Below are 25,120 nucleotides of genomic sequence, written 5' to 3' on the forward strand. Positions count from 1 at the left end.
TTGTATTTCCACGGATTTTATTTGAGGCAGGATATGGACACGTAGGAGACAAAAAAGATTATTTGACCGAACTGTGAGGGAGACTAGAAAAACTGAAAAGAAAAGAAATTAAACTTTCAGATTAAAGACAAAAATATTACATAGAAAGGGAAATTTTGTCGATAAACTTGGCCATCTTGATGTCCCGTTTTGACAGTCCTCCACAGTCGTGCGTCGTCAATGTGATCTGGACCTGTGAGGACAGGTAACCATTGTTTCCAATTAGCAAAGCACAGGTCACAGGTCAGACAGGAAAACAACAACAATTAATGTCGTAATTATAGTCATACATAAAATAAGAGTCCAGGGGACAACGGGAGCTGAAAACTTGCTCAAGGCATAAGCTCTCTGGGAGAGTATTCTTAAGCTTTTGCAGCTATGAAATAAGGAGAAGGACGCTCAGAGAGCGCATTCCTCCACCAAGGCTAACGCCCATCTCGCCATGTTAAAGAAAGTTTTAAAAAAATAATAATCCTGGTACAGGTTTCTATCCGGATCCACTCCAAAGTTTAATGGGTTCTTCCTTAGGTCATGTTTTTGAGTAATCCTGCTGACAGACATATTGACAGACAGACAAAGGGCAATGAAAACATAACCTGGGTCATAAGAGGACAGTCCACTTGTCGTTTATGTTTTTATACTTGCTCGTGAAAGCATAAGTTGACCAATATTTTCTGTTGGTAGTTGTAAATGTGCCTCATATTTTTGTTGTTGACTTAAGAGCTTACTTTCATGGGCAGTTGGGAGTTATTTCTTGACTAACAACAGTTTATCTAACAGTTCAGTACTTCTGTGCAGCCTCTGCATTCGACTCCAGCCGCAAGGCACAGACTTGAGATTGATCTGCTCATCTCAATTTTAAAAAAAGAAAGCAAATGAACATTATTTCCCAAAAATGTAGAACTATTTCTAGAAGTAGAGTGACTGATACTCTCAGCTGCCAGTTTTTGAGGAACTGAATAACAGTCCTACAAGGAATCCTCCCTTCATGAAGATTATAATATTCAGTTTCAGAGGTATTGATTCAACTAGTGGTCCTTTTGGATGCCGCAGTTTGGTACGGTGGCCCAGAAGTCTCGAACGGAATGCAAAGACCGCAACATGAAGGCAAAAGTCACAACAAAGCAAACGCCACAACGGATGTAGACATCGGCTGCCACTGTTTGAGGTGAATGTGTAACTTTGATTATTATCGCTATGTGGTTGTCATAAATGAGCAATGTTGTTCACATTTATGTATTCTGCCGTCTAATGTTCGGCTATTATGGAGCCAGCTATGCAGTACGTCAACATTAGCAAGATAGACCAAGTGTATAGAGACGTAGCGATATTAGGGTTAATTCTCTCAACACATTTGATGAGTGACAGAACTCACAGTCACTGTCTCTACCATGTGAATATCGCCATGGCAGCCACTAGCAACATCCGTTGTCTTTCATTTACATTTTTTGGGGACTTTTGCATTCATGCTTTTAGAACCTGTTTCAGACTTCCGGGCCACCGTACTTTGCCTTCGCCTAGGTGAACCCAATGACCTGGCAACTGCGTGTATATAAGAACAGTGATTGATTCAGCGGACCTCCCACTCTTCCTTCAGAACACATTGAGAAACATTTGAGTGGATGTTTTTGGCTCCACCCACAGAGGTTTGACTCAGCCAATGGAAAGTAGCTCTGGCTCAGGGAGGAAAAAAAGAATGTCTAAACTCACATTTTAATATCAACAACCACAAAAACAAAACAGACCATGAATAGAATATTAGCAGTAGCTCGGTATATACAGCATCTATTTTGTCAAGGCTGAACCTCAGTCATTGTGGGATTTACGTGTAAGTGTCTGGTGGAAAGTGCTGTGGGGCCCAGAGACCTGTAGCACCGTCCTACAGCCACTTTAATAAAGAGTGGATTAGGAGCAGCATTCCTCTCGGAGCGGCCCGGTCCACCACACAGTAACTCAGTGGCTGCAGTCTAATGCGGAGAGATTTTCAGGGACTGGGTTTGTCATATCAGCCATTACTTTATTTGTAAGGCAGAGACAGTGAGTGTGTGCGACAGAGTGTTGGGGGCTTCGCGGAGGGGAGGTAGAGATATCTGCAAAGCTTTTCACAAGAAAAACGATGGGATTACAGTGTGAAGCTACTGCGTTTCTTATTTTCCCCCCTCTCTGACTAATGAAGTGTGTTTCAGGCTTTTTGTGGGGCGCTCTCCAGAACCACTGCAGATTGTTTGACATGAAAAAAAAAATCTGCCTTTATCCGAAGTTGATTGATATCGATGTGTCTGTAATTTGTTATAAACCAATTGTAGCATTGTAAAATCGCGGCAGTAACTCAAACATATCAGACACAGCATCACTGTTTGATTGTACAAGGCGCAATTTCTGTTATGGATACCAAACAAATTCAACACTGTAAGTGACACCTCAATCATTATTACAATGTATGACCTGAACCATAATGTGGAGACAGTTATTACCTTATTATAAACATTGAACCATTCTGGGTGATGGTTCATCTTCTCTGCCTGCAGAGCCACACGAGACATGAAGCCAAACGCCTGGATGGGAAGAAAAGATCAACTGTCGATCAAAAACAATTCAGGAAGTGGATTTCTCTTCTTTTTTTGTGTGCACTCTGCCTTCACTGATATGAGGAGGGTATTAAATTGTTCAACATCACCAACACCACTATAAAATAGTTTGGGGGGGAAAAAATCTTATATTTTTCACCAGTGAGAAATCATTGAGTTTTCCAGATGCAAAATATGAGAATAAAAACTCTCTGATTTACAGTAATGCACTTTTACACCCAACAGATAGAGATAATACCTAATTCCCCTGTTGCAAAACAAGACATTTTTATATCTCTGCAACAGTAATTTACTATATTTTCATTCAGTATCTTTTTAATACACCAACAGCCAGTTTTTTTTTACTAATTTGTAAAAAAAAAAATATTGTCACTTGATCATTTTGTTATATCAAATCAAAACGTTTTACTTGATTTTTTTCTATATAGTTCTATTTTTGTTCTATATATTTCTATTTTAAATTATTCCATTTATATTCATTCATATTATTATATTAATATTCTTATTCTGTTTTAATTCTATTCTCATCCTGTGCTCATTCTATCCCTGGGCTGCTGTAATACCCAAATGTCCCCCATGGGGATCAATAAATGATTTTCTTATCTTATCTTATGTTTAAAAAGAAAACAATATATAAATCCTAAAAAAAATTCTTGAACTCACAAAATGTTCACTCACAAAAAACGAAACATGCAGACACACACAGCACAAGGAGCAATGCTGCCATCTGAGGCGCAGAGAAGCACATGTAGAAAACTGTCCTGAATGCATGTGGGCATACTTCCACGTATAGGAGCAGAGATCTCCCATGCACACACTCACAGACATACACACTTCATATTTCAACTTCGGCATGTGGCCCTCTCCAATCACAGGCCATCCAGGGAATGATTATGGTTATTCTAATTATCTACAAAGAGAAGAGTGAAATCCCTCGTCATGCTCACTGTGAGAGGAGGAAAAAAAAATCTGGTAGACCTATTTCAGAGCAATTTCCCACTGCAATCTCAATTAAGCCCCTAAATACTTCCTCCCTGCCTAATTAAATCAACTGAAACGCCATTGTTTACAGGCCATGGCTGCAGCCCCGTCCACCACCTGACATGACAAAACAGAATTACTCTCACAGAGGAAATTGCGTTTAGCCTTTTTAGTGCATTGTAACCAATTTCTGAAACGTCCTGTTCGGTGCCCGCGCAGTGCGGCGCGTGTAACACGATCAGCAGCTTGATCAAATTGGTTATCAAGGAAACCGTCTCCTGATCAATTTAAGTAATTGGCATATTCCTGCAACTTGACCCCGCTGGCACCAATTTGGAGACTGAGGCGGTCTGCTTTCTCTCAGTGCTCATTGGCTCTGATGGAGATGGTTAGGCAGCCTGTCATGTCAGGTGTTGTCCAAACATGTCCCGTCTCTCTCGCTCTCCGGGCCGAGCTCAGGCTAATCTGCCGCCGAGGAACATTGAGTGACAGGTAAAAGGATTCTGTGTGAAAACTTAATGGTTCACGCACATTGTCCCATTTCAAGACGCCGCGCTCTTGCAAAAACTCACGGTCCATTATCGGAGTTACCTGTGAGGGAGGAATATCAGGTTCGGCCTAAAAAGTCCAGTATTAGTTTTGATTTATGAATTTAATGACAATGTGAAAACAATCCGACAATAATTGAAGGCTCGCTTGTAGTGATCCTATGAACCGAAAGACATTTGCCACCTGAGTCTGAAGCTCCCCTCGGCTTTACAGAGATTTACAGTGAGATTTGACTTATTGTTCATATGTCTGGCCCTTAACTTTACCTTTTTGCTTAACACTCATCATTCTTAACACTTAGCAGCTAAAAGGCCAGATGTTTCCCTCATGTTTTGTAAGAGACAACACACAGATAGAAGCGAAGGGAGATTGGAATTAATTTCATACATCAGACTCTAAATAAATCATATCTCCGTTGCTCCATAACGCTTCCGTGTAAATAAGCTCAACGAAAGAGGTCATATGTTCACAATGTGTTTCTGCTGCCCCCAAGTGGCCAACAAATTAAAACAATACACCTGCAATAATTATTTAATTCCTTTCCTATAGTTGAGGATTTTGGTGAGTATTTCAAATGTTGTATGTTGACGTGGCCGGGCTTTACAAGTTCAAGAAAAGATTGTTGCATTTACCTGGAACTGGGTTTCACATGAATCACTGGAGACACACTGGTCCCCGGCCTTGATCAGCATGTGTTAATAATGGATGTCCATCCCTCTTAAATACAGGGAGGTTCCCTTTTAACGCTGCGCATCTGCCAACTGGGGCACACCACTCAAAAGTAAAAAATTATCGAAATAACACAGTTGTAGATTCCCTGATATTATGACGGGTCTGTAACTGCAAACATCTGCAGTCACACATCTGTGTGATGCATTTCCACACATTTCCAAACTTGGCAGAGGAAAGAATTTCAAGTCTGGAGCAATAGCTTGAACACTTCACTTCGGTTTTAATTCGAGAGTTATATTTGTCTTCCAATGCCAGCTCGTGGCACGATGAAGCTCGTCAATGATCAGGAACAAATGTTGTATTAGTATTCAAATAAGAGTGTTTTCAAAGTGCTGTAAAATACGCGTGTCACACTTTCGCTGCAAATTACACGTCCCTGTTTAGAACCCGTTCATGTGTGAACGAACCACAGATCAAAATGTCCTCCTGTGTAGGGCACAGGGGCATGCGGAACAGAAGATGAGAAGTTGAGTCTGTATGTGCGACGTGAACCCAGAGACGAAGAGAAGTAATCTCCTTCTACAAGTGAATTGGAGTTGAATGTCCAAAAAAACCCTGAAATCCTGAAAAGGCCTGAAAAACCGTGCCCTACATCAGCCTCCTATCATAAGTGGTGGTCCCTCGGGGGCAGTAAGCAGAGGAGCAGGACACAATGCTGGCGCAGCGGCTGTGCTACGACCTGTCTGTCACCCGCAGGTCACCTCGACGCCCTCCACTTGGGCCAAACAAGAAAATAAAACCAACTCTCAACTCCCAGCTGAGGTCTTGTGTCAACAGAGGTCAAGGACTCTCCGTCTCAAAGTGCTTTGTTGACCCTGTTTGTATTGCCCGGGCCACACGTCTCGAGTCAACATGTCAGCCAGCCAGTCGGCTATCCATCCTCTCAGCCACCCAGCCATTCTTTCCAGCCGGCCCAACAAGCTGTAGCTGTCAGAGTCAAATAATTTGACATGACATTACGCAGGCCCCCATCTCAAATAATCAGAAACACCCGAAGGCAGACCCCCACCATGCCCCTTTCCCCGTGCACCCGCTTCTGAGGAGTCATTTTGGTGCTATTACGGCATGATTGTCATACAACACTGGATGAGACAATTTGACGTCGGAGCAGAGTGGTGTTCTCGCTCTCATTGCGGCCGTGGGCTGGAACACAGGACTCAGTTTCAAACACATGTCTGTTATTTACAGATCGGTTTTCCACTGCCGCTCGGTCCAGGGGCTTAGAAACGCCTGCTCTGCCTTGCCAGGACTAAGTGCATGCAGATTGTGCCTACTCTCACTCTCTCTCTGACAGACACATACATGCACACACCGCTTGCATGTACAAATGCACATATGCAAACCTTACCTCGCGCACACACAAGTATGTACCGGCACACACACCGGCACACACACCGGCACACACACCGGCACACACACACACACACAAGAAGACAAGCTGCTCTCCTCCATTACACACCACCATGACTACATGATGATTACCCTGCGAGCCCCATCATCACCCGCGTCAGCATCAGCCCGCTGGAAAACCTTTGCTCTTCTGCAGTGAAAGGCAAGAAGGCTGTGAATTGCACGGTGGTGCTGGTGATGATGATGATGATGATGATGATGATGATGATGACCACACCTCTTATGTCTCATTTCTCCTCTTACCCAAACAGCTCTTCTCAAAGCTTCCAGCTGGCCGGATAAGGCTGCCCGCTAAGTTGACATGTAACTTCAAGAGAAATATGAAATAATTATGAAGCCAAGCTGCCAAGTGGTGAGGTTCCTTCGTGTTGTAGAGAGAGAGCTCTGCTGGGCATGTTTAACATCAGCGTCAGGGATTCATCTTCTCAAATTAACGTTCTCAAAGTCGAGAAACACAGTGAAGAGCTTCAATTTGATACTCTGACAAAGACGATACACGCACCTCCACGCTGCAACCACTCACGTCGTGTGTGCTAAATGTTCACTCATGTATTCTCCTATTTATGTAAAGGAGTGTCATGTAATGCTCCAGCATGGCGTTGAGGCCGACTTATGCAAACCCCCTCATCAGCTGCAGGTTCGCCAGCCAGGGCTTAAAGAGACATTGGGCTTGTCAAAAGACAGCAGACGTCAGGGCCATCTTAGCTTACCCAAGAACCGATAGCCACATTATCTAACCGCCTCTGCTTGGGCGCCACACCTCGCGGCTTCCCTCCAGCCATTTCCACACGATGACATGAATGCAGGACGCCTCCAGTTCCCAGGGAAAGTTCCCTTTTGGAGAGAGAGGTGATAACTGAACACCGCTGAGCCAAGTAACCGGCCTGGCACTCTAAGTAAAGGATACGGCGAGAGCACTTTTGAAGGGTCAGTATGAATGTGTGTGTTAGATAAGCTTTAGTCTACTTCTTTTTTTTTTTAACCATTTAGAACATTTTCTTGCCAGAAAATATCCAGCCTTCTGGGCTTCAATCAGAATTTTATTTTTGTCGTGGTGGTAAAACCGCTGAAACGGTTTATTACGACACCAAAACTGTCCGCTGACAGAATTCTTTGAGGGTTAGCAGCTCTTAAAAAACAAGTTGACTCACCACACCCATCCCAGAGTAGAGCCAGTCGGGGAAACCCAACAGGGAAGAGCACACTTAAACAAGTCTACTATAACATTAAACTGGAGAGTACATTAAGTTACAGACGGTTATTTCAATGAATTATTTCATCTTTATTCAAAAGTGTACATTTTATATTAATATGACACAAAGAAAACCAAGATATCATAGGAATTTTTTGGAGCAGTATCGAGCCAATGTTTATTATTTTCAGTAAATAATTGACGAAAATGATAAATGATCATCATCACACAGCTGTTTAACTCTTCACATAGAATTTAATTCGGAATTTTGAAAATCGTTTGTGTGGCAGAGAAGAACAGACGGACATTACATGGAGCAAGGAAGTGGACAATTTCAGCAACATTTTAAATGTTTTTTTAAAATTCTGTGGGTGAGTGAGTGAGTGAGTGAGGAGGGGTACTACATGTAATTTTAGGGCTCAGTTTTAGTTCTTCAACACAAGCAGAGTGAGGCCCACATCTAGAGGCAGAGGCTTGAAGGACATTTGTGTGGGAGGGGCCCTGGACTAAAAGGAGGATCAGCCCCTGATAGCGGAGCATAGGGAGCAGAGGGAGTAGAGGGAGCAGAGGGGAGCAGAGGGAGTAGAGGGAGCAGGAGGAGCAGGAGGAGCAGAGGGAGTAGAGGGAGCAGGAGGAGCAGAGGGAGTAGAGGGAGTAGAGGGAGCAGGAGGAGCAGAGGGGAGCAGAGGGAGTAGAGGGAGTAGAGGGAGCAGGAGGAGCAGGGGGAGCAGAGGGAGCAGGAGGAGCAGGAGGAGCAGGAGGAGCAGGAGGAGCAGGAGGAGCAGAGGGAGTAGAGGGAGCAGAGGGAGCAGAGGGAGCAGGAGGAGCAGAGGGAGCAGAGGGAGCAGGAGGAGCAGAGGGAGCAGGAGGAGCAGAGGGAGCAGAGGGAGCAGGAGGAGCAGAGGGAGTAGAGGGAGCAGAGGGAGCAGGAGGAGCAGAGGGAGCAGGAGGAGCAGAGGGAGCAGAGGGAGCAGGAGGAGCAGAGGGAGCAGAGGGAGCAGGAGGAGCAGAGGGAGCAGGAGGAGCAGAGGGAGTAGAGGGAGCAGGAGGAGCAGAGGGAGCAGAGGGAGCAGGAGGAGCAGAGGGAGCAGGGGGAGCAGAGGGAGCAGGGGGAGCAGAGGGAGTAGAGGGAGCAGGAGGAGCAGAGGGAGCAGAGGGAGCAGAGGGATCAGAGGGAGCAGGAGGAGCAGAGGGAGCAGGAGGAGCAGGAGGAGCAGGAGGAGCAGAGGGAGCAGGAGGAGCAGGAGGAGCAGGAGGAGCAGAGGGAGCAGGGGGAGCAGGGGGAGTAGAGGGAGCAGAGGGAGTAGAGGGAGCAGGAGGAGCAGAGGGAGCAGAGGGAGTAGAGGGAGTAGAGGGAGCAGGAGGAGCAGAGGGAGCAGAGGGAGCAGGAGGAGCAGGGGGAGCAGAGGGAGCAGGAGGAGCAGAGGGATCAGAGGGAGCAGGAGGAGCAGGAGGAGCAGAGGGAGCAGGAGGAGCAGGAGGAGCAGAGGGAGCAGGGGGAGCAGGGGGAGCAGGGGGAGCAGAGGGAGCAGAGGGAGCAGGAGGAGCAGAGGGAGCAGGAGGAGCAGAGGGAGCAGAGGGAGCAGGAGGAGCAGAGGGAGCAGGAGGAGCAGAGGGAGCAGAGGGAGCAGGAGGAGCAGAGGGAGCAGGAGGAGCAGAGGGAGCAGAGGGAGCAGGAGGAGCAGAGGGAGCAGAGGGAGCAGGAGGAGCAGAGGGAGCAGGAGGAGCAGAGGGAGCAGGAGGAGCAGGAGGAGCAGGAGGAGCAGAGGGAGCAGAGGGAGCAGGAGGAGCAGAGGGAGCAGGAGGAGCAGAGGGAGCAGGAGGAGCAGAGGGAGTAGAGGGAGCAGGAGGAGCAGAGGGAGCAGGAGGAGCAGGAGGAGCAGAGGGAGCAGGAGGAGCAGAGGGAGCAGGAGGAGCAGAGGGAGTAGAGGGAGCAGAGGGAGCAGAGGGAGCAGGAGGAGCAGAGGGAGCAGAGGGAGTAGAGGGAGCAGGAGGAGCAGAGGGAGCAGAGGGAGCAGAGGGAGTAGAGGGAGCAGGAGGAGCAGAGGGAGCAGGAGGAGCAGGGGGAGCAGAGGGGAGCAGGAGGAGCAGAGGGAGCAGGAGGAGCAGAGGGAGCAGAGGGAGTAGAGGGAGCAGGAGGAGCAGAGGGAGCAGAGGGAGCAGGAGGAGCAGAGGGAGCAGAGGGAGCAGGAGGAGCAGAGGGAGCAGAGGGAGTAGAGGGAGCAGGAGGAGCAGAGGGAGCAGAGGGAGCAGAGGGAGCAGGAGGAGCAGAGGGAGCAGGAGGAGCAGAGGGAGTAGAGGGAGCAGGGGGAGCAGCCTGAACACTGCACCCCCCCCCCCCCCCCCCCCCCCCATGCTCTTAAAGTGGTTATTGTGGTGAACCAGAGCAATGGTGTGTTGTTTGTCTCCTTTTTTATTTTGCATGAATATGACTGTAAATATTGTGAATTCCAGCTCAATTGTGATTTCTTGTGTTTTCCCGCAAACATTTTGACACTGAACATCTTTCTGATGTGACCTCAGATGTTTCACTGCATCACGGCATCAGTTTGATGGAGAACATAAATGCAGCAATAAAGCCCCTTCTAAGATATCAATGAATTTATAATGCCAATATTTATAAAGAGTATAATGTATCAAAATATATAAATGCCAATTTTGAATGCCAATTTTAATGTGTTCATTGATAATGGTGTGACATGACAGGCCACATAATTAGAGCTGTGTGGCACCTGAATTAACTATGCGATGAGTTACACTACATAGGACTAAAACTTATTGATCTGCTGCTTGATTAGTAAATCAAAAGAATCTTACATATTCCTAGGGGAAGTTCTGTCAAGGTGAGCCCTTAGTCAAGTCCAAGTAGTCAATTTAACAGGATATGAGACAAAAGAAAAAAGCAGCAAATCCTCTTGTTTGGCAATTCTTCCAAAGACTTCACAGAGAAGCAAAATTTTGTCTTGCAAAACCAGATCCGCTGATGATTTTTTTGTCAGTCTACTCACCACTAGTGAATGTCTGGAAAACCAAAATGAACTCTTCACTCGTGGACGTTCTCGCTTTCTTGTTTTACCCTTGAACGAAATCAGTCGAGTACACACTGGACACACACCTGGCTAAAAGTTTCTGTTCACTTTGCGAGAGCGACTACAAAGCAGCCATTTTTCCATCTAGTGTTGCGGGGAGAGAAGGAATGTCATAGTTGTCAACCTCAGCTAACATAACAAAACAGCTGAGCATGGCCAGCTCACCTCTCTGACACACACACACACACACACACACACACACACACACACACACACACACACACACACACACACACACACACACACACACACACACACACACACACACACACACACACACACACACACACACACACACACACACACACACACACACACACACACACACACACACACACACACACTGCATCTACGCATTTCACTTCAATGTTTCCACTTCATCCACTGAAATGTAAAGCAGACGGTCGTCTGTAAACACCGTTGACATAAAACTCGAAGTGTAAACAATATCAATGCCTGCAACTTAAAAACATACACAATTCCAACCTAAATTTACAGTATTAAAAGACATACATACACACACACACACACATTTCCACATGTAATTGAAGGGATTCTCACTGACCAAAGGGACTCCAGAGCGAGGATTTCACCTCTCAAACCTGATTAAATATTCTGGACTCTGACAAGGAAAATAACTCATATTTACGTCTCAGACTACTGCCACTAACGACGCACAGTGTACCCACATGGCCGCAGATAAATTACTGTGCTGCCCACAACAGCATCATAACACTTTCCACTTGGTGTAATCAAAGAAAAATAAAGTTAAAAAAATAAATAAAAAAGCAAGTCTAGCTGTCATGTTCTTTTTAACGCCATTTGCAGCTCTGACTGGTTCTGTGCCTCATGTGGCTCCGCTCCCGATATGTGGATATACATAGTCATGGGTGCAGCTCTGTCACCCCCTAGAGACAAAGAGAGGAAGTGTTTCCACTAACACAATGGGGATTTGTTATTCTCATTATAAACTCTCTGGGATCTGATTTCCTCAAGCCCATCACTCGCAGTGGCGGATGGAAACCAGCCAGCATGTCGCTCCTCATCTCCATTCTCCTCCGCTAAAAAAAGACCCTTTAAAAGAACAACCACGAAAAGACCGGCGAGAAAGTTTGCAAAATGCAGCTGGAGAGAGAATAAAAGAGAGTGAAAAAGAAGGACAGAGAGACAGACGGAGAGAGTTGCCAACATGTACAATTGGAACAACGTGAGCTCATTCCCCCAATAACATGGGGCACAGAATGAGAGACAGACAGAGACAGGGAGACAGACGTGGGGAACGGAGGGTGGCAACGAGCAAGAGGGAGAAAGGAAGAAAAAAAACGAGAAAGCCCAGCACATCTACCAGGAGGAATGATGGGGTTGTTAGTGGTTTGTGAACCAGATGAAACATTTTAACCAATTTGATTGTTTGTGAAAGAAATCATTCTGATCGAAACCCCAATTGCTGCCAACTGGCTGCCTGGCGTGTGTCAGCGTAATGCTGCCTGACGTGTCGGGGTAAGAGGAGAGGCTTTAGAGCCAGGACGAGCAGATGGCGGAGGTCAGCGCTCGGCCCCCCGACTTCAAACGCGGGGAAGTGTAAAAACAGACTATTTCAGGGGCTAAAACAACTAACGACGGGATTAGAGGAAGTCCGCTAAGTGGCCTTGAGATGTTGCAGTTTACTTTGCCCCGGTACAGTGCTGAGGCAGAGTCGCAAGCTGCCCATCAGTGTTCGACCACAAAACATTTCTTTCAGCTTTTCTTCGACCCTCAGAAGGAAACAGGATCTATGATGTAGTCGAGAAGTCTCCTGATACTATCTGACTTGTCCTGATTTGACAAAACCCCGTCCGTCCCGTACAACAGGCGCATCAAATTAAACACTTGCTAGTGTTTGCAGTACTTCTTGAAGTAGCTCGATTACTCAGGAGATCCTGAACATTTTTATCCTTTTCACATCGAACACATACTCAAAATACATATCTCTGATCTAACATAATCTCGAGGTTTTCTTGATGGGTAGAGGTTTCCAATCATATCACACGTGGCTGTTTTTAAGGACTTAAAATCGCATGACAAAACTGTGTACTACTCCGAAGAAGACCATGAGACAACGACACGAGCTCTGGAAAATGCTTGAAAGTGAACCTTGAGTTGAGAATATTTGATGTGTCCTTCATTTCACAAGCTGCGGTGAATTTAATGCGAGTGCAGAAGACTTCTCACAAGATAAAGTGTGCACCAACTAAAAACACTTTTTTAAGTGTATATAACCAGATTTTCTTCCTCATCTTTTTTCCCCCCCTTTCAGTTGGAACGAAGGCTTCTCACATGAACAACAATCTTTCGATATTCATTAATGCTTTTCTTTTGCAGGTAAGAATCAAAAATTAAAATAAAACTGGAACCAGAAGAAACTGGTGAAAGCAGAGAGGAACTACACCTGCAACCAATCAGCATATAAACACACGATTCTGATGTTTAACAAGCTGGCCATGTGTCTGGTGGTCTGCGTCGAGATCCCCATCAAACAAACCCCCAGCCAGCGTACAACAGCCCCCTGAAGACCACAGCGGATCACAGGCGCACACTGATTTCCACCACTACAAAAACTTAAGAAAGACTCTACCAGTCGTCTGGAATAACAAACTGCAAACACTGAAGCAGATGTCAGCTGCCTGTGTGTCTTTCTTTTAAAACATATATACCCACTCTGCACGCCAGCTGTACAGTGATGCGGAGCTGCTGAGGTTCTGTTTTTTACCTGACTTTCCTTCTACTTTGTGTATGCACGGAAAACGAATACCTAAAAGGTATCTGCATATACTGACAAAACTGCAAAAAGTATAATCTTTGCTTTAAAGTCTGAAGCCTTTATAAAATAACCGTGTATAAAAAGGAGTAGATCAATACGCAAACACACCTGATTAAAGGTTTTAAAGTGGAGGTCTTTGAAGATGGCGTCGCGCTCCTCCACCTCCATCCAGCCGGTGGCCCTGAGCTCCATCACCTGCTCCTCCCGGTCTGCAGGTGACAGCCAGTGGGAGTCCGACGACTGGGGACAATCACACACACAACGAACACACTACGCATCAATCAGTTGTTTTTGTCATGGTTATTTACATCAATTAATTGCCAATGTACTGTCTGCTGATTCTGTTTCAAACTCCACGCTATTTACAGTGTTTCTTTGTATTGTGGTTTCTTATGTTTGTATAAACCCAACGTCCCGTCAATGACAACCTGCTGATGGGCCTTTACTGTTTCACACCTTGCAGCAGTTACCTGGATGTAATTAGCGCTGCGTCCGCAAGGTGGCGACCTACCACCAAACACGAGCAGCCAGGGATAACTGTATAAACCAGACAACCAATGGCCTCGCAACTGAAAGCAACTCCTCTTCACCTGTGTTAGTGACTGAGTGAACTGTAAACATGTTCACTTCCAAACACACACACACACCACACTTCGTTACTCATTTTGATTCAGTTTCATGTTGGCCTTCTATTTTATCAAAATTACAGACGAGTTTTTTACCCTCGACTTTACTTGTTGATAACTTCACTTCGGCACTTAACGATCAGACCTCAATCCAAAATATACAACTTTATTCTGAAATTACAATTCTCCGCAAGACGAAATAACACACGTTCGGGCGGATAAAGCCCTTTTAATCCAATTCAAGTATAAACATTTAAAGTTAAATCAAAATATTGTCTAGCAAGTTATGTCCATCAAATAATTCACGCCGAACTGCACGATACTTATCATACTAGTGAAGTATTTAACAAACTCTGCTTGACGTGCGTGTGTCACGTAGCAGCTACAGGTGGAATCTTTAAATTTGGAGTTTTTCCAATGGAGTGTGGTGGACAGTTCACGACAAAGAAGGCAGCGGGACCTTCGCCACCTGCCATTACGCGACCGTACGTTGCGCTCGGCTCGGCTCGGCTCGGCTCGGCAGGTTACACCTCACACACCTGTGTAACCCCAGCCCCGTGTGCAAAACGATGGATAAGATGCTTATAGAAACAAGGGTTCGCGCCGACAAACGGACCGCCTGTCACCGCCAGCACTCACCATGTTGGACGAGTTGTTCCGGGAGAGAGGCGGCCGCGGCAGACTGCTCAGCCGGTGCAGATGGCTGCTGCAGGGCGACGAGCTGCTCGTCCTCAGACTAAACATTAACCCGAACATAAGCGACGCTTTGTCTGCTGCCCTTCTTCTCCACTATCACCTCTGCTCCCGGCTCGTCCTCTGCACCATAGCTGTTCAGTTTACTGCCTGATTAAAATCACTTTTTTTTCTTCTTTTTTTTTTTTTACAAAATTTGACAACAGTATTTTTCATTCTGGTCAGTGCTCATCAAGCACATTAATACACAGTCATTTATAGTTCCAGAGGCGGATTAACGCATAATTTCCGACTGAAAATAACCTTTAATAACCTGTTCATTTGTTACCAAGTTGAGTCAGATTAAAAACTAAAATAGTGTAGAACGCTCCACTGCAGTGATCTTCCTGCCTCACCCTCATCAAGTTAGAGTTTATTTGTACTTTGTACTTATGAAGGAAAATGTAATTAAAAAAAGGTGCAGATGAGAAATTGAAAACAAACACAAGTTCATTGATTAGACTTCTGTAATACAGCCAATGGCCCTGAAATGTTAACACCCAAGTATCATTATGTTTTACTATAAATAACAATGGCTCAAATCATTGTTTTTGTCCATAAAACACTTTAAATATAAGCAAATTAGCAACCGTTCACCATTCATCAAATAATGTTTACATCTAGAGGTTTGTGGGTGTGTTTTCAGTCCTGGTGCTCGTGCTCCTGTCCCGGTATTAGCCAGCGGATGCTGTCTGTTCGCAGAATGGCGTAGAGACTGAACCCTGTGATGAAGAGGATGGAGAAGACCAGCAGCCAGTCGATGCTCTTCACAGGGACGCCGGGGAGGGGGCCTAGGCGGTCTGCTTCCGTAAGGTTTCTGTCAGCGCCGGCTTCAAACCCTGGAACAGACAGGGTTTCTCAGGAAAAGACATGCCAAAAGCATATCATATTGCAGTCTCAAACGTAAATACAGCATGATTTCAAACTGTTTCTTTGCAGTTTGTACCTGTCTGGTTAGCGATGAATGAGGTAAGGGTCTCCAGTGTTCTGTCCGTGTGGTTGAAGCGAGCCATGGGTTTGGCCCCCTGGAACAAAAGAATGTTGGGCACTGCCACGGTCCCAAACCTTGTGGAGAGGCTGGTGGCAAATGGGATCAGACAAGACACAAGGATGACAAATGATGATTGTGTTTTTAAATTCAAAGAGTTGCTCATTTGGAATTCTGAATTAAAATTATAAACCTGTAAATGATGACCCAAATGTATATGGGTGCATTCATGTGGGCTTTCACAGGAAGCGGGATGAAATATTTTAAACCATTTACCTGCTGTGTTGAGAGGCATCAAGTGCCAGGAAGTGCATGCTGGGAAAGACTCGGGGCAGGGCATTGAAGTGAGGTGCCAGGCTGGCAGAGAACTGGCACCAGGAAGTGAAGAACAGCACCACAGAGCATTCAGTGCCGTTAGCATTCAGGAACTCCATCAGGTCCTGAGAGAGATGAGGGGCAGTTAAATGAAAAAACTATTTGTTTTAAATGTCAGAAATTAAGGAAACTGCATTGAGACATGTTGTCTTAATGACAAGTCAATTGGTGAGTGTCAGAGGCCAGTGTGAATACCTGCGAAGCATTGAGGACGTGCACACTGAAACTGTCCATTCCTGTGATGTTCCTCTGATCACAGTTCACCTTGAACGTCTTGGCAGTTTCTGTGGCGTTCTGCTCCTCGGTGGTCGAGACGTCCACGTGCACCATGTCGAGGGTCACCTGGAGGTAAACAGCCACAGAGAAGTCAAGTGCTGGGTTCTCCTCTCTTCACTGTTTTATCTTTTAAATGATCTTACCCGGGGTCTGCAGAATTGATGCTCTGGATAAAAATATGAAATCAAAACCAGGACAAAACTCCACCAATTTTACTCATGATAATCAGTTTACTTGTCGCAACTCGTCACAAATATCACTGAGATGTCGATAAAGAATTGTATGATTCTTTATGTTGCTATGGAGGGAATTTTGTAAAATATGATAAAATAACCTCAAGACTTTCCTGACGCTGTGTTACATAATTGGGGCCAGGATTTTGAAAGACATGGACCGTTACTGCACTAGTTCTGAGAATTTTTTTTCTTTTCGTTTTGCAATCACTCACATGTCCTTCAATCAGAAACAAAATGAATACTGTTAAATAGTAAAAACAAGAAGATGTTTCACATCTCTCGCTCTCTCCCTTCTTCTTGTCACCTACCTGCTGGGACGGTTCAGTGCTCGTCTCCTCCAGCGATGCTCTCTTAGCAGCCTCGACAGACGAATCGCACTCGCCACTGTTCTCGTCACAAGGTGGGGAGAAGCCAGACTGGAAGTCTTTCACATTTTTCGGGAAGAGGGACTCGATGTCAGACGGATCGATGGGAGCTTCGGTGCCCATCACGGCGTCTGCGATCTCAGCCGTCTTGAACTGCCTCTTGGGCAGAGTTTCCAGGTCTTCTGACTCCACAAACTTGGGGCTGTTCTCCAGGTCAGGGCTTGCCTCCTCTGACAGCCTGTGCTCCAGAGACTCATCGTGCGCTGAAAAGTTCCAATTCACAATTCATGATGAGCTCAGCCCACATGTACACCCGATACACTGCTCCGGATTTGTCGAATCTGCTCAAAAGAGTGTGTTAAAAAGCGTGAAAAATAGTATAGTTTATTTTCAGATGATGCTGAACTGACGTGATCCAAGCTAAATAAAAATGTCTGAGCTTGATTTTAAATTGTCATTGTTGTTTTTAATGTTTGTTGTCGTGAGTGAATCAGTAGCTTTCCTAACAAAACCCCAGATCCACTTAGAACGATAATTAGCATCCTTCGATTAGCATCGTACAGAAATCATAAGCTTAATAAACATGGTCAAATGTTAAAACATTATCTAACCCCCCACTGTGGTTGATCTTTCCAAAGCGTGAACAACAAATTAAGACGAAAAGTTTGTTGACATAAACCGCTGTTATCGTGTACCAGTGTTATGCTAGCTCTGTGGAGCTAACAGGCGACTGTTTCTTACCTTGTGCCGTCGCCGTCGAAAACCTCAAGAGACCATTATGATGACACGTGAACAATAAAACATACGACAGGCAAAGCCTGCTCAAGATCCCCGTCATGTCGCTCACATGTATCCAGCTACACACAAATGTGAACAGTGATCACGACATGTTGAGATGTCATGTTGATCGGCTCATGGGAACCAATTTTTCGTGCTGTAGCGGTCCGGAACGAAATAAACGTAGAGCTTCCGGTCAGTGGGCCGGAAGCATTAATTGCGCCCTTGTGAAGGTTCCGGAAGGTTCCTCACTGTGAAGTATAACACCAAATAAAATGTAATATGTGAAATGTCCACGTGTCAGCCATGTTAAGAGTCAGTGCTTCTTTTCTTATCAATCACGACAGAGCCACATTGATGTAGAAACAATAGAGCACATACATTACACACAAACACAAATAAAACTCTCTCTGTTTTCACTTTCAATAAATAATCCTTGGTCAAATTAACTCAACTGGAATTATTCTCTCATGATGTGATTATTGTTGATTATTAAAATGATCATTTATCATTATTATAATTATTATCATTTACTTTACGAAAGGAAATGAGATAATGTTGCCCCACAAGTCCTTCTTCATCTTAAGTCTGTAAAAGTAGTTTACCTGCAATTTTTTTCCTTTACTCACACTGCCTCTCTAAAACTGCTCCTCTTTCTGAAACAAACCACAGGTTGATAACTCATCCCTCCTCTTCCACCTTCTCCTGCTCTCAGATTCCTTTAAACAAAGATATTCTTCATTGCCTCCACTCCCACAGACCTATGAGCCACAGAAAAAACCCTAGAGGAGAAGTGATTCCACTGGGTCTAGAAAACAAAGATGTTCTTTTAGATCTCCTAAAGGAGCAGGTGACTGTTCCTTTTGGACACCGCTGTTGTACTGTATTAAAAACTACTGGGATGGGGTTGATCAGAAGGAAACAGTCAAGAGTTTCACACCAATGCGAGCCCTGCATGATGAAAAATCCAATATTAGCGGAGTTAAGTGGAGGAACTGAAGAAAGTAGGAGTTCAAGCTCCTTCACCTGATCGTTTATATGCTGGACCTGGGACATATAGTTGCCTGTGATTTCTACACACTGGGAGGAAGTTGAAAACCTCCATGTCCCGTCTGGAGGGTTTGGCGTCTCACTGTGAGCAATGCCTTCAGCCTCACTGTGATGTAGCTCCATGAAAGAAACACACTGGTCATAAGACACATCTGCTCTCATCATGACAAAAACATGAGGAAAACAATTCAAGCAGAGTTTTCAACAGACAGTTTTACTCTCAGATTCATTACACAACTTTTGAACATTCCACGACAATCATGCAGGAATAAAATAGATATTGTACAAAGCTTTACAGGCTTCTCCAGTCGCACTTTTGGCATAACTGAGCTTCACATCTTCTCAAAAGCGCTCGTGTGAGGTAATGTATTTTTTAAATTTATCATCCAAAGACAAAGGAACATTTAATGTCTTGATTTAATGCTGAAGATGGTGAGAGCGAAAAATCACAAAAAACAATTATTAATATCTGTGCTTTGTGTAAGTGATTTGACTTGAAATATTACAGCAAAAAATGGCAGGAATGTCAATATATTAACCACTTTATTAAGTCTATTTAAGGTAATCCACTTTTGTAGTCATCCTTTTACCTTTCTGTGATGTCCTCCCCAAAGTGATTAAAAATGCCATCGCCTTTCACCAAGTAAACAAAAATGGGGGAGGACTTTTTTTTTTAGCAACATAGAAGTTCTTACACCATGTCCATATATTTAACAAATTGTTTTAGATAAGAACTCAAACCTACATAGTGAGACAGATGTATACAGACCTCACATGCTGGCAAATATATCAGTCATTACACTGTCGTCATCTCAAGGTCTTTAACTTCCACCATTTAGTCTGTGAACAGCCACAGGTCCAAGATAACATGACACAACCCCGTTGTGATGTTCATCAGCTCAGGTGGTGCAAAAGTCCTGCTTTTAAATTCTTACCAAAATCGTAACCATGATAAACCCTTGGCTGACCACATTGTCTCTATTCCTATAGTCTACATAAACCATGTGCACTTCGATACTGAGAGCAGTCAAACGTCCCACTCCCCCTGACATAACCACAGTCGACATTTACAGTATCACTTACAGTTTGTCTTTTAATCAGTATGATGCTGAAACATGTCCCTGGGGTTTTCTGTCCATGTTCTATGCTAAATTAATATGTATCACTGCATTAGATGATAAACTTTGCACAGCTTGTACTGTTAATTAACTTATTTAATATGACATTAATTTCGTGAGCATTTAAGCAACAGATGGCTTAAGTGGAACCAAAGCCTTTCTAGAAGCATGAAAACGTTATTTAAATCAAATTTGTAATAGCAAAAACTATTAAACAAAATCTTGCTTTGGCATCACAACCAGAATTGCTAAACAAATATGACATGAGGACAGATGATTAACCTACAGAGAGTTTCTCATCGGGACAACGTGCTGGTCATTTTGAGGATGAGGATGGCACAATTTGGAAAAAGAAAAAGAAAATTCAATTTTTTTGTTATTTAATTTATCAGACTGTTAATTATTTCTCTAAATTACATTTTAAACAAGCAAAGAGCTTCGTGAGTCTTTGCACTTTGCAAACCCCCAAAAAATACAACTGTAAAAAAGAGAGTGAGACACCCAGGTATCAAATCAAAACCTCAACAAAAGTTATCAGTTAAACATCAAGCACATGGCTACATTAGAAATCTATATAAAGAGAGAACTTTTTTCAATGCAGATTAACACATATGAAAACAAGGTACTAACTTTATATCGTCAATGTGTTGCAATTTACAATGCATTCAATAAACTGTCCATACAACACTTACACTTGTAGAGGCTTCAGATGCAATGACACGTTTTTGCATCAACCCGAACAATCATACTATCTTTTATGGGACAGTGGTCTCTAAGTGCTTTTTCATTTACATTTTATACAGGAGTTTTTCATGCTCAGGTTACTTTGTGAGAGGTTGGGATATTTTTTTTTTATAATCAAATAGCATAAATGCCTAAAGTTAGATAACATCATATTCTTTGGTAAAGGTGAGTGGAAAAAAGTGTTTCAGTAACCTCCACATCACACACCAACAAAACAAAATCATAAAAGGCCTTGAACATCAGTATCAAAATACAACAATAATAAAAAGTGATAGTATCAAAGTTTCCACAGTACAATATATATGACAGATTATTGCACCAAATTTAACAAATTTCTTCACTCTCTGGATAAGAAATCCCAATATATGAATAATACCAAAAACTCTATCTTCTTCGGGGAAAGTTGTGAGATTTAACTTGCCATCAAATTAGTTCAAAATCATATTTGACTACATGTGACTGACTGTATTTAAGATGCATTAAACATGCTGTGAAGTAACAAATACTAAACCTACAAAACTATTACATTTCTTCATTTCTGTCTTCAGCCTATTAGAACGAACATTTTAATGTTGCATCAACATTTCAGAAAACACAGAGAGTCGGATTCAAGTGCTCAATTATGAAAATGTAGTCCGGAAAATATTATAACAACAAAATAAAAAACATCAGACATTAATTTGACCTTGCAATTGTGAACTGAAAGTTTGATACTGTTATTTTACGAGTGACTGGAGAGTAGAAGCAACATGTAGAAATAAAAACATCAATACATAATTGTAAAAAAAAATGTAACGTTGTGTGATCATTGTAATGAAATGAGCCCACGACTGAGAGGATTTGTAATCACTGAAAGTTTTCTATGGGTCACAGAGAGTTTTTCTTCCCCTGGCATGTGTTGATGAGGAGGAACATGCTGGAAGTCATTTTTCTAACTCTTTTCTTCTGCTTAGTGTGGAGGAACAGCGCCCCCTGTCTGTAGATTACCCACAAAATTCAATTCAGCGACTTTTTACGTAAAAATGCAGAAAATACACCAGATCCAAAATAGACTAAACAAAATTTCAACACTGACCTGAAACTAAAATTTTGTCAGATTTGACAATAACCAGAAAATAAATATTTAGAAATGTTGCCAAGAGACATTTTAGGACAAAATTAAGGCTGGGTGTCAAATTTCAATAAAAAAAAATGGCTGTAGCGACGACAATGGAAATTTGTATCTACAGATTTTTACTCTTGTTTTCCTATTCTTTGATATGAATTTAAATCAAAATTTAAAGTGTATTTTTGGAGAAACAACATTACACAAAGATGCTTCTGAGAAATTTGGGGTAAAAAAGAAAATGGGTTGTGTGGGAAAAAAAGGAGTTGGTTAAAAATAAAAGTGAAATTTGGGTATGTGTAGCAGCACCCGGCCCATTCCAAGTTTATAAAATAAAAGCAGAGAGACCATTTCAACCACCAGTGAGTATCGGGGCTGTGAACTGTCTAGTTGTTAGGATGAACTACTACATATTAAACCATTATGAAAAGCGGTTAAGTGACAAGCAGAACATATAAACACTGTTCATTCACATTTACACAAAGTCAACATTTCCATGGTGATTCATAAGCAAATGAAGCAGCCACAGTCCACATGAAACCAATTTTCAGCAGTTTGGAAGAAAAAGCATCAGGTGGATCAGTTGCTGCAGAAAGTTTATGCATCTTTAGTTTTATACTTTTGAGTAAAATAAAGATAGTTCGGAATCCTGACTGAGAGTCTGTGAGTTTCAGCTGCTTTGAGCACATCTGCATGCAAATAATATGAATACATTCTGGGAGGTGACCTTTATAGAGTGAACAGGGAGAGTTCCTCAGCAGTGTTAAGTTTGTGGAGAATGTTGTATTAACTAGTTTTCAGTTTTTGGGTTCTGTCAGCCTGATTCTAGCTACATCTATTGTTGAAGTGCCGTTGAGCAAGGCACTTAGTCCCCAACTGTTCCATCTCAAAAGCAGACACATACCTCCCATTTTACAAATGTGACACAAAAGGTATAACATTTAGTTTTTCTTTTTTGAATTTAAGACCAAATTTCCAACAAACCTTCCTGCTGCAAAAACAACACTGTGTCTTGTTCCTCTCTTCCCTTCTTTCTTACTGTCTGTTTGAAGAAAAAGAGCAAGAACAAGAGTGGATATTCAACATTAGCTGATTTGATATTCAAACTGTAGGATGATGAACATATAAAGTAAATGAGTCCTTGTTTCTTTTTTGCTGTAAAGTATCCCAGCAAATTTCACACTTGTGGCTTTCAATCGTCTGAACAATGGTCTCCTGCGTCGAAGTCCTCACATTTTAAAACATCGATGTTAAAATCTAATTTAACTTGAATTACCACTGCAGTTGTTACTAAGATAAAAGACCCTTGTTCAATGAACATCTGGAATTTCTTTTTTTTCTTTCCCCAAGACAATTTCACAGGCTCTAGATCTCCAGCAGTAGCACTGAAAAATTAACAGCATTATATCAGGTGGCAGGCACACAGATGACACCAACACGAATCATAGAAAATCATCTCCCCTCGGCCTCACAGCGCACTGGAAGAGATCACAGTCAGCTCCCCCCCAATATCCGACAGGAAACCTGCACACATGCATCTCTTATTCCGCCTTTACTCGTTAGTCGTCTTCTCTTTGCAGGAAGGTTCACAGAGAATTTCTTTGTGTGGTAGCGGATATGGGAAAGCCGCTCCGCTGCAGGTGCTACCATAAGCCAGTTTGTTGATGCGAGAGAGGCCCTTGATGCTGCCGGGAGGTCGTCCCGGGCTGACCTTGTAGCCCGCTGCCCTGGTGGTACCCAGTGGTCTTCCGGGGCTCGTCTTGAAACCAGCAGCTCTGGTGGTGCCGAGGGGTCGTCCCGTGCTGGTTCTGTATCCGGCCAGCTTGGTGGTTCCCAAAGGCCTCCCGCGTCTGCCCGTCTTCCCACCGGCCTTGTTCTTCTTCTTGGGGTCGTCCGGCGCCTGATCGGTGCTTTTAATGCTCTGCATTTTTCCAGGTGAGCGGGGATTGCCCCCAAGCAATTCCTGTCTCTGGCACGCCATGTGCTTGTGGCTCTGGGTGGGTAAGGCCATGGGCGTCAGTGTCATCTGGAGAGAAGGAGGCGGAGGAGGGTAGAACTTGTTGGACTGTGAGGTGCACAGGTCAAAGTGGGAGGCGGGGTGGTGGCCATCGTCTGCCAGGCACGACGGCCTGCTGCTCATGCAGAAGTCGGTGCTCGTCACCTGGCGCATCATCGTCTGCTGGGAGTTGGAAATCAGCTGTAAGTGTGTTATTATGATGCACAAAGATAGAAGAACCAATATCTCTGGGAACACTTAGGACTGTTGCCTGGGTTCTACATTCTGGTCATTCCAGAGAATACAGGTCTGTGGCACTTCCGCATTGGCTTTAATTTCCAGACCTGGTGAATACGTACATTTTATATATACGGTCTACGCTTCTTACTGATGGATTGAAAAATAATCTACGAAGCATTAGTAAATAATCTATAAACCATAAGTACGGCAGCCAATTAAAGTGTCATATTTCAGCAGTACAAGGCTCTTAAATACTAGATAGTAGATACTTTTCAAAGTGAGGCTGCTGCTAATGATGATGATGATGATGATGATGATGATGAGGTTCCTGTGCAGAACGGAGGATGCAAGGAGGAGTGGACTCTACTACCACTACACTACTGTCCGTAGTGACATTCATTCACAAAAAGCATTCAGAGGGATTGTGAACCTTCACGTCCGGGCGACAAAAGCCTCTGCCCCTGAGAAACGTAACAACACCCGCCTCGCTTTGGCCTCGATAACGGTTTTGTAGAAAGAAGGAAAAGAGGTTTGAAAGTGTGCACATGCCTGATGACGACAGAACCACACGATCGACCCCCCACACACACGCCCCTGCCTCCCGACGCTCCGGTTACTGTACCTCGATTGTTCGCAGAACGGGTTAAGGAGAAAAATGATCTTTCATCCCTCAAAGCGTGAGTGGATCCATTTTCCCCCAAAATGTTGTCGCTCCACAGGACGTCGGCCCGCTGACGTGCAGCCCTGCAGCGGGTCGTTGTGAGCGTGTGTGTGTGTGTGTGAGAACGTGAATAAGGTTCTGCTGGTCGGCTGCTTTATTTTTTATTTCCCAGCTCCGGAGGTTTGGATGAGAAACGCAGCCATTTTCCATTAAAAATTAATAAGACGGGGAGCGCAGTCTGCGCATGCGCCGTGGTTCTCCTCCTTCCCCTCCAGATCCAGATCGACACCAAACGCTGGTTTCACTTTGAAATCCAATAAATTGCTCATTTGAATCCAACCAGCGGCTCTAATCCTGGTGTTTTAAAAAAAAAAAATACATATATAAATATATATACTTCCAATTCTGAGCCATAGTCCAGTTATCTTACATATTGAGGAATAATAAACAA

At 43.8% G+C, this 25,120-nt stretch overlaps 3 protein-coding genes across 4 annotated transcripts; all 3 read right to left on the bottom strand.

Moving 5' to 3' along the window:
- Nucleotides 1-14,842, bottom strand: LOC118300491 (pterin-4-alpha-carbinolamine dehydratase 2). The gene is made up of 4 exons (XM_035624935.2): nucleotides 14,646-14,842; nucleotides 13,489-13,620; nucleotides 2,514-2,594; nucleotides 1-232 (listed from the first exon to the last, which is right to left on the bottom strand). The coding sequence occupies exons 1-4, from the start codon at nucleotides 14,760-14,762 to the stop codon at nucleotides 137-139; spliced, it is 426 nt and encodes a 141-aa protein (XP_035480828.1). The 5' UTR covers nucleotides 14,763-14,842; the 3' UTR covers nucleotides 1-136.
- A 345-nt stretch (nucleotides 14,843-15,187) lies between these two features.
- On the bottom strand, nucleotides 15,188-17,920 carry txndc15 (thioredoxin domain containing 15). The gene is made up of 6 exons (XM_035624931.2): nucleotides 17,720-17,920; nucleotides 16,922-17,241; nucleotides 16,297-16,443; nucleotides 16,003-16,166; nucleotides 15,685-15,815; nucleotides 15,188-15,577 (listed from the first exon to the last, which is right to left on the bottom strand). The coding sequence occupies exons 1-6, from the start codon at nucleotides 17,814-17,816 to the stop codon at nucleotides 15,381-15,383; spliced, it is 1,056 nt and encodes a 351-aa protein (XP_035480824.1). The 5' UTR covers nucleotides 17,817-17,920; the 3' UTR covers nucleotides 15,188-15,380.
- A 1,078-nt stretch (nucleotides 17,921-18,998) lies between these two features.
- c2h5orf24 (chromosome 2 C5orf24 homolog) lies at nucleotides 18,999-25,068 on the bottom strand. Of its 2 annotated transcripts, none has more exons than XM_035624932.2 (2): nucleotides 24,631-25,068; nucleotides 18,999-23,948 (listed from the first exon to the last, which is right to left on the bottom strand). In XM_035624932.2, exon 2 carries the CDS (start codon nucleotides 23,943-23,945, stop codon nucleotides 23,325-23,327), a length of 621 nt encoding a protein of 206 aa, XP_035480825.1. In that variant the 5' UTR covers nucleotides 23,946-23,948; nucleotides 24,631-25,068; the 3' UTR covers nucleotides 18,999-23,324. The 2 variants fall into 2 exon arrangements, with proteins under 2 accessions (XP_035480825.1, XP_035480826.1); XM_035624933.2 differs by having other exon boundaries at nucleotides 18,999-23,951.
- Between the last annotated feature and the right edge of the window lie 52 nt (nucleotides 25,069-25,120).

The sequence above is a fragment of the Scophthalmus maximus genome, chromosome 2, assembly GCF_022379125.1.
Source record: "Scophthalmus maximus strain ysfricsl-2021 chromosome 2, ASM2237912v1, whole genome shotgun sequence".
In the NCBI taxonomy this organism is placed as follows: Eukaryota; Metazoa; Chordata; class Actinopteri; order Pleuronectiformes; family Scophthalmidae; genus Scophthalmus; species Scophthalmus maximus.

Coding starts and splice junctions, on each gene's coding strand:
- LOC118300491 (XM_035624935.2), bottom strand. CDS start 14,762: ATGTTCGGGTTAATGTTTAGTCTGAGGACGAGCAGCTCGTCGCCCTGC. Junction 13,621..14,645: donor GGAACAACTCGTCCAACATG/GTGAGTGCTGGC, acceptor GATTGTCCCCAG/TCGTCGGACTCCCACTGGCT. Junction 2,595..13,488: donor ACTTTAAAACCTTTAATCAG/GTGTGTTTGCGT, acceptor CTTCCCATCCAG/GCGTTTGGCTTCATGTCTCG.
- txndc15 (XM_035624931.2), bottom strand. CDS start 17,816: ATGACGGGGATCTTGAGCAGGCTTTGCCTGTCGTATGTTTTATTGTTC. Junction 17,242..17,719: donor TTCGACGGCGACGGCACAAG/GTAAGAAACAGT, acceptor GGAACTTTTCAG/CGCACGATGAGTCTCTGGAG. Junction 16,167..16,296: donor ACGTCCTCAATGCTTCGCAG/GTATTCACACTG, acceptor CATCTCTCTCAG/GACCTGATGGAGTTCCTGAA.
- c2h5orf24 (XM_035624932.2), bottom strand. CDS start 23,945: ATGATGCGCCAGGTGACGAGCACCGACTTCTGCATGAGCAGCAGGCCG.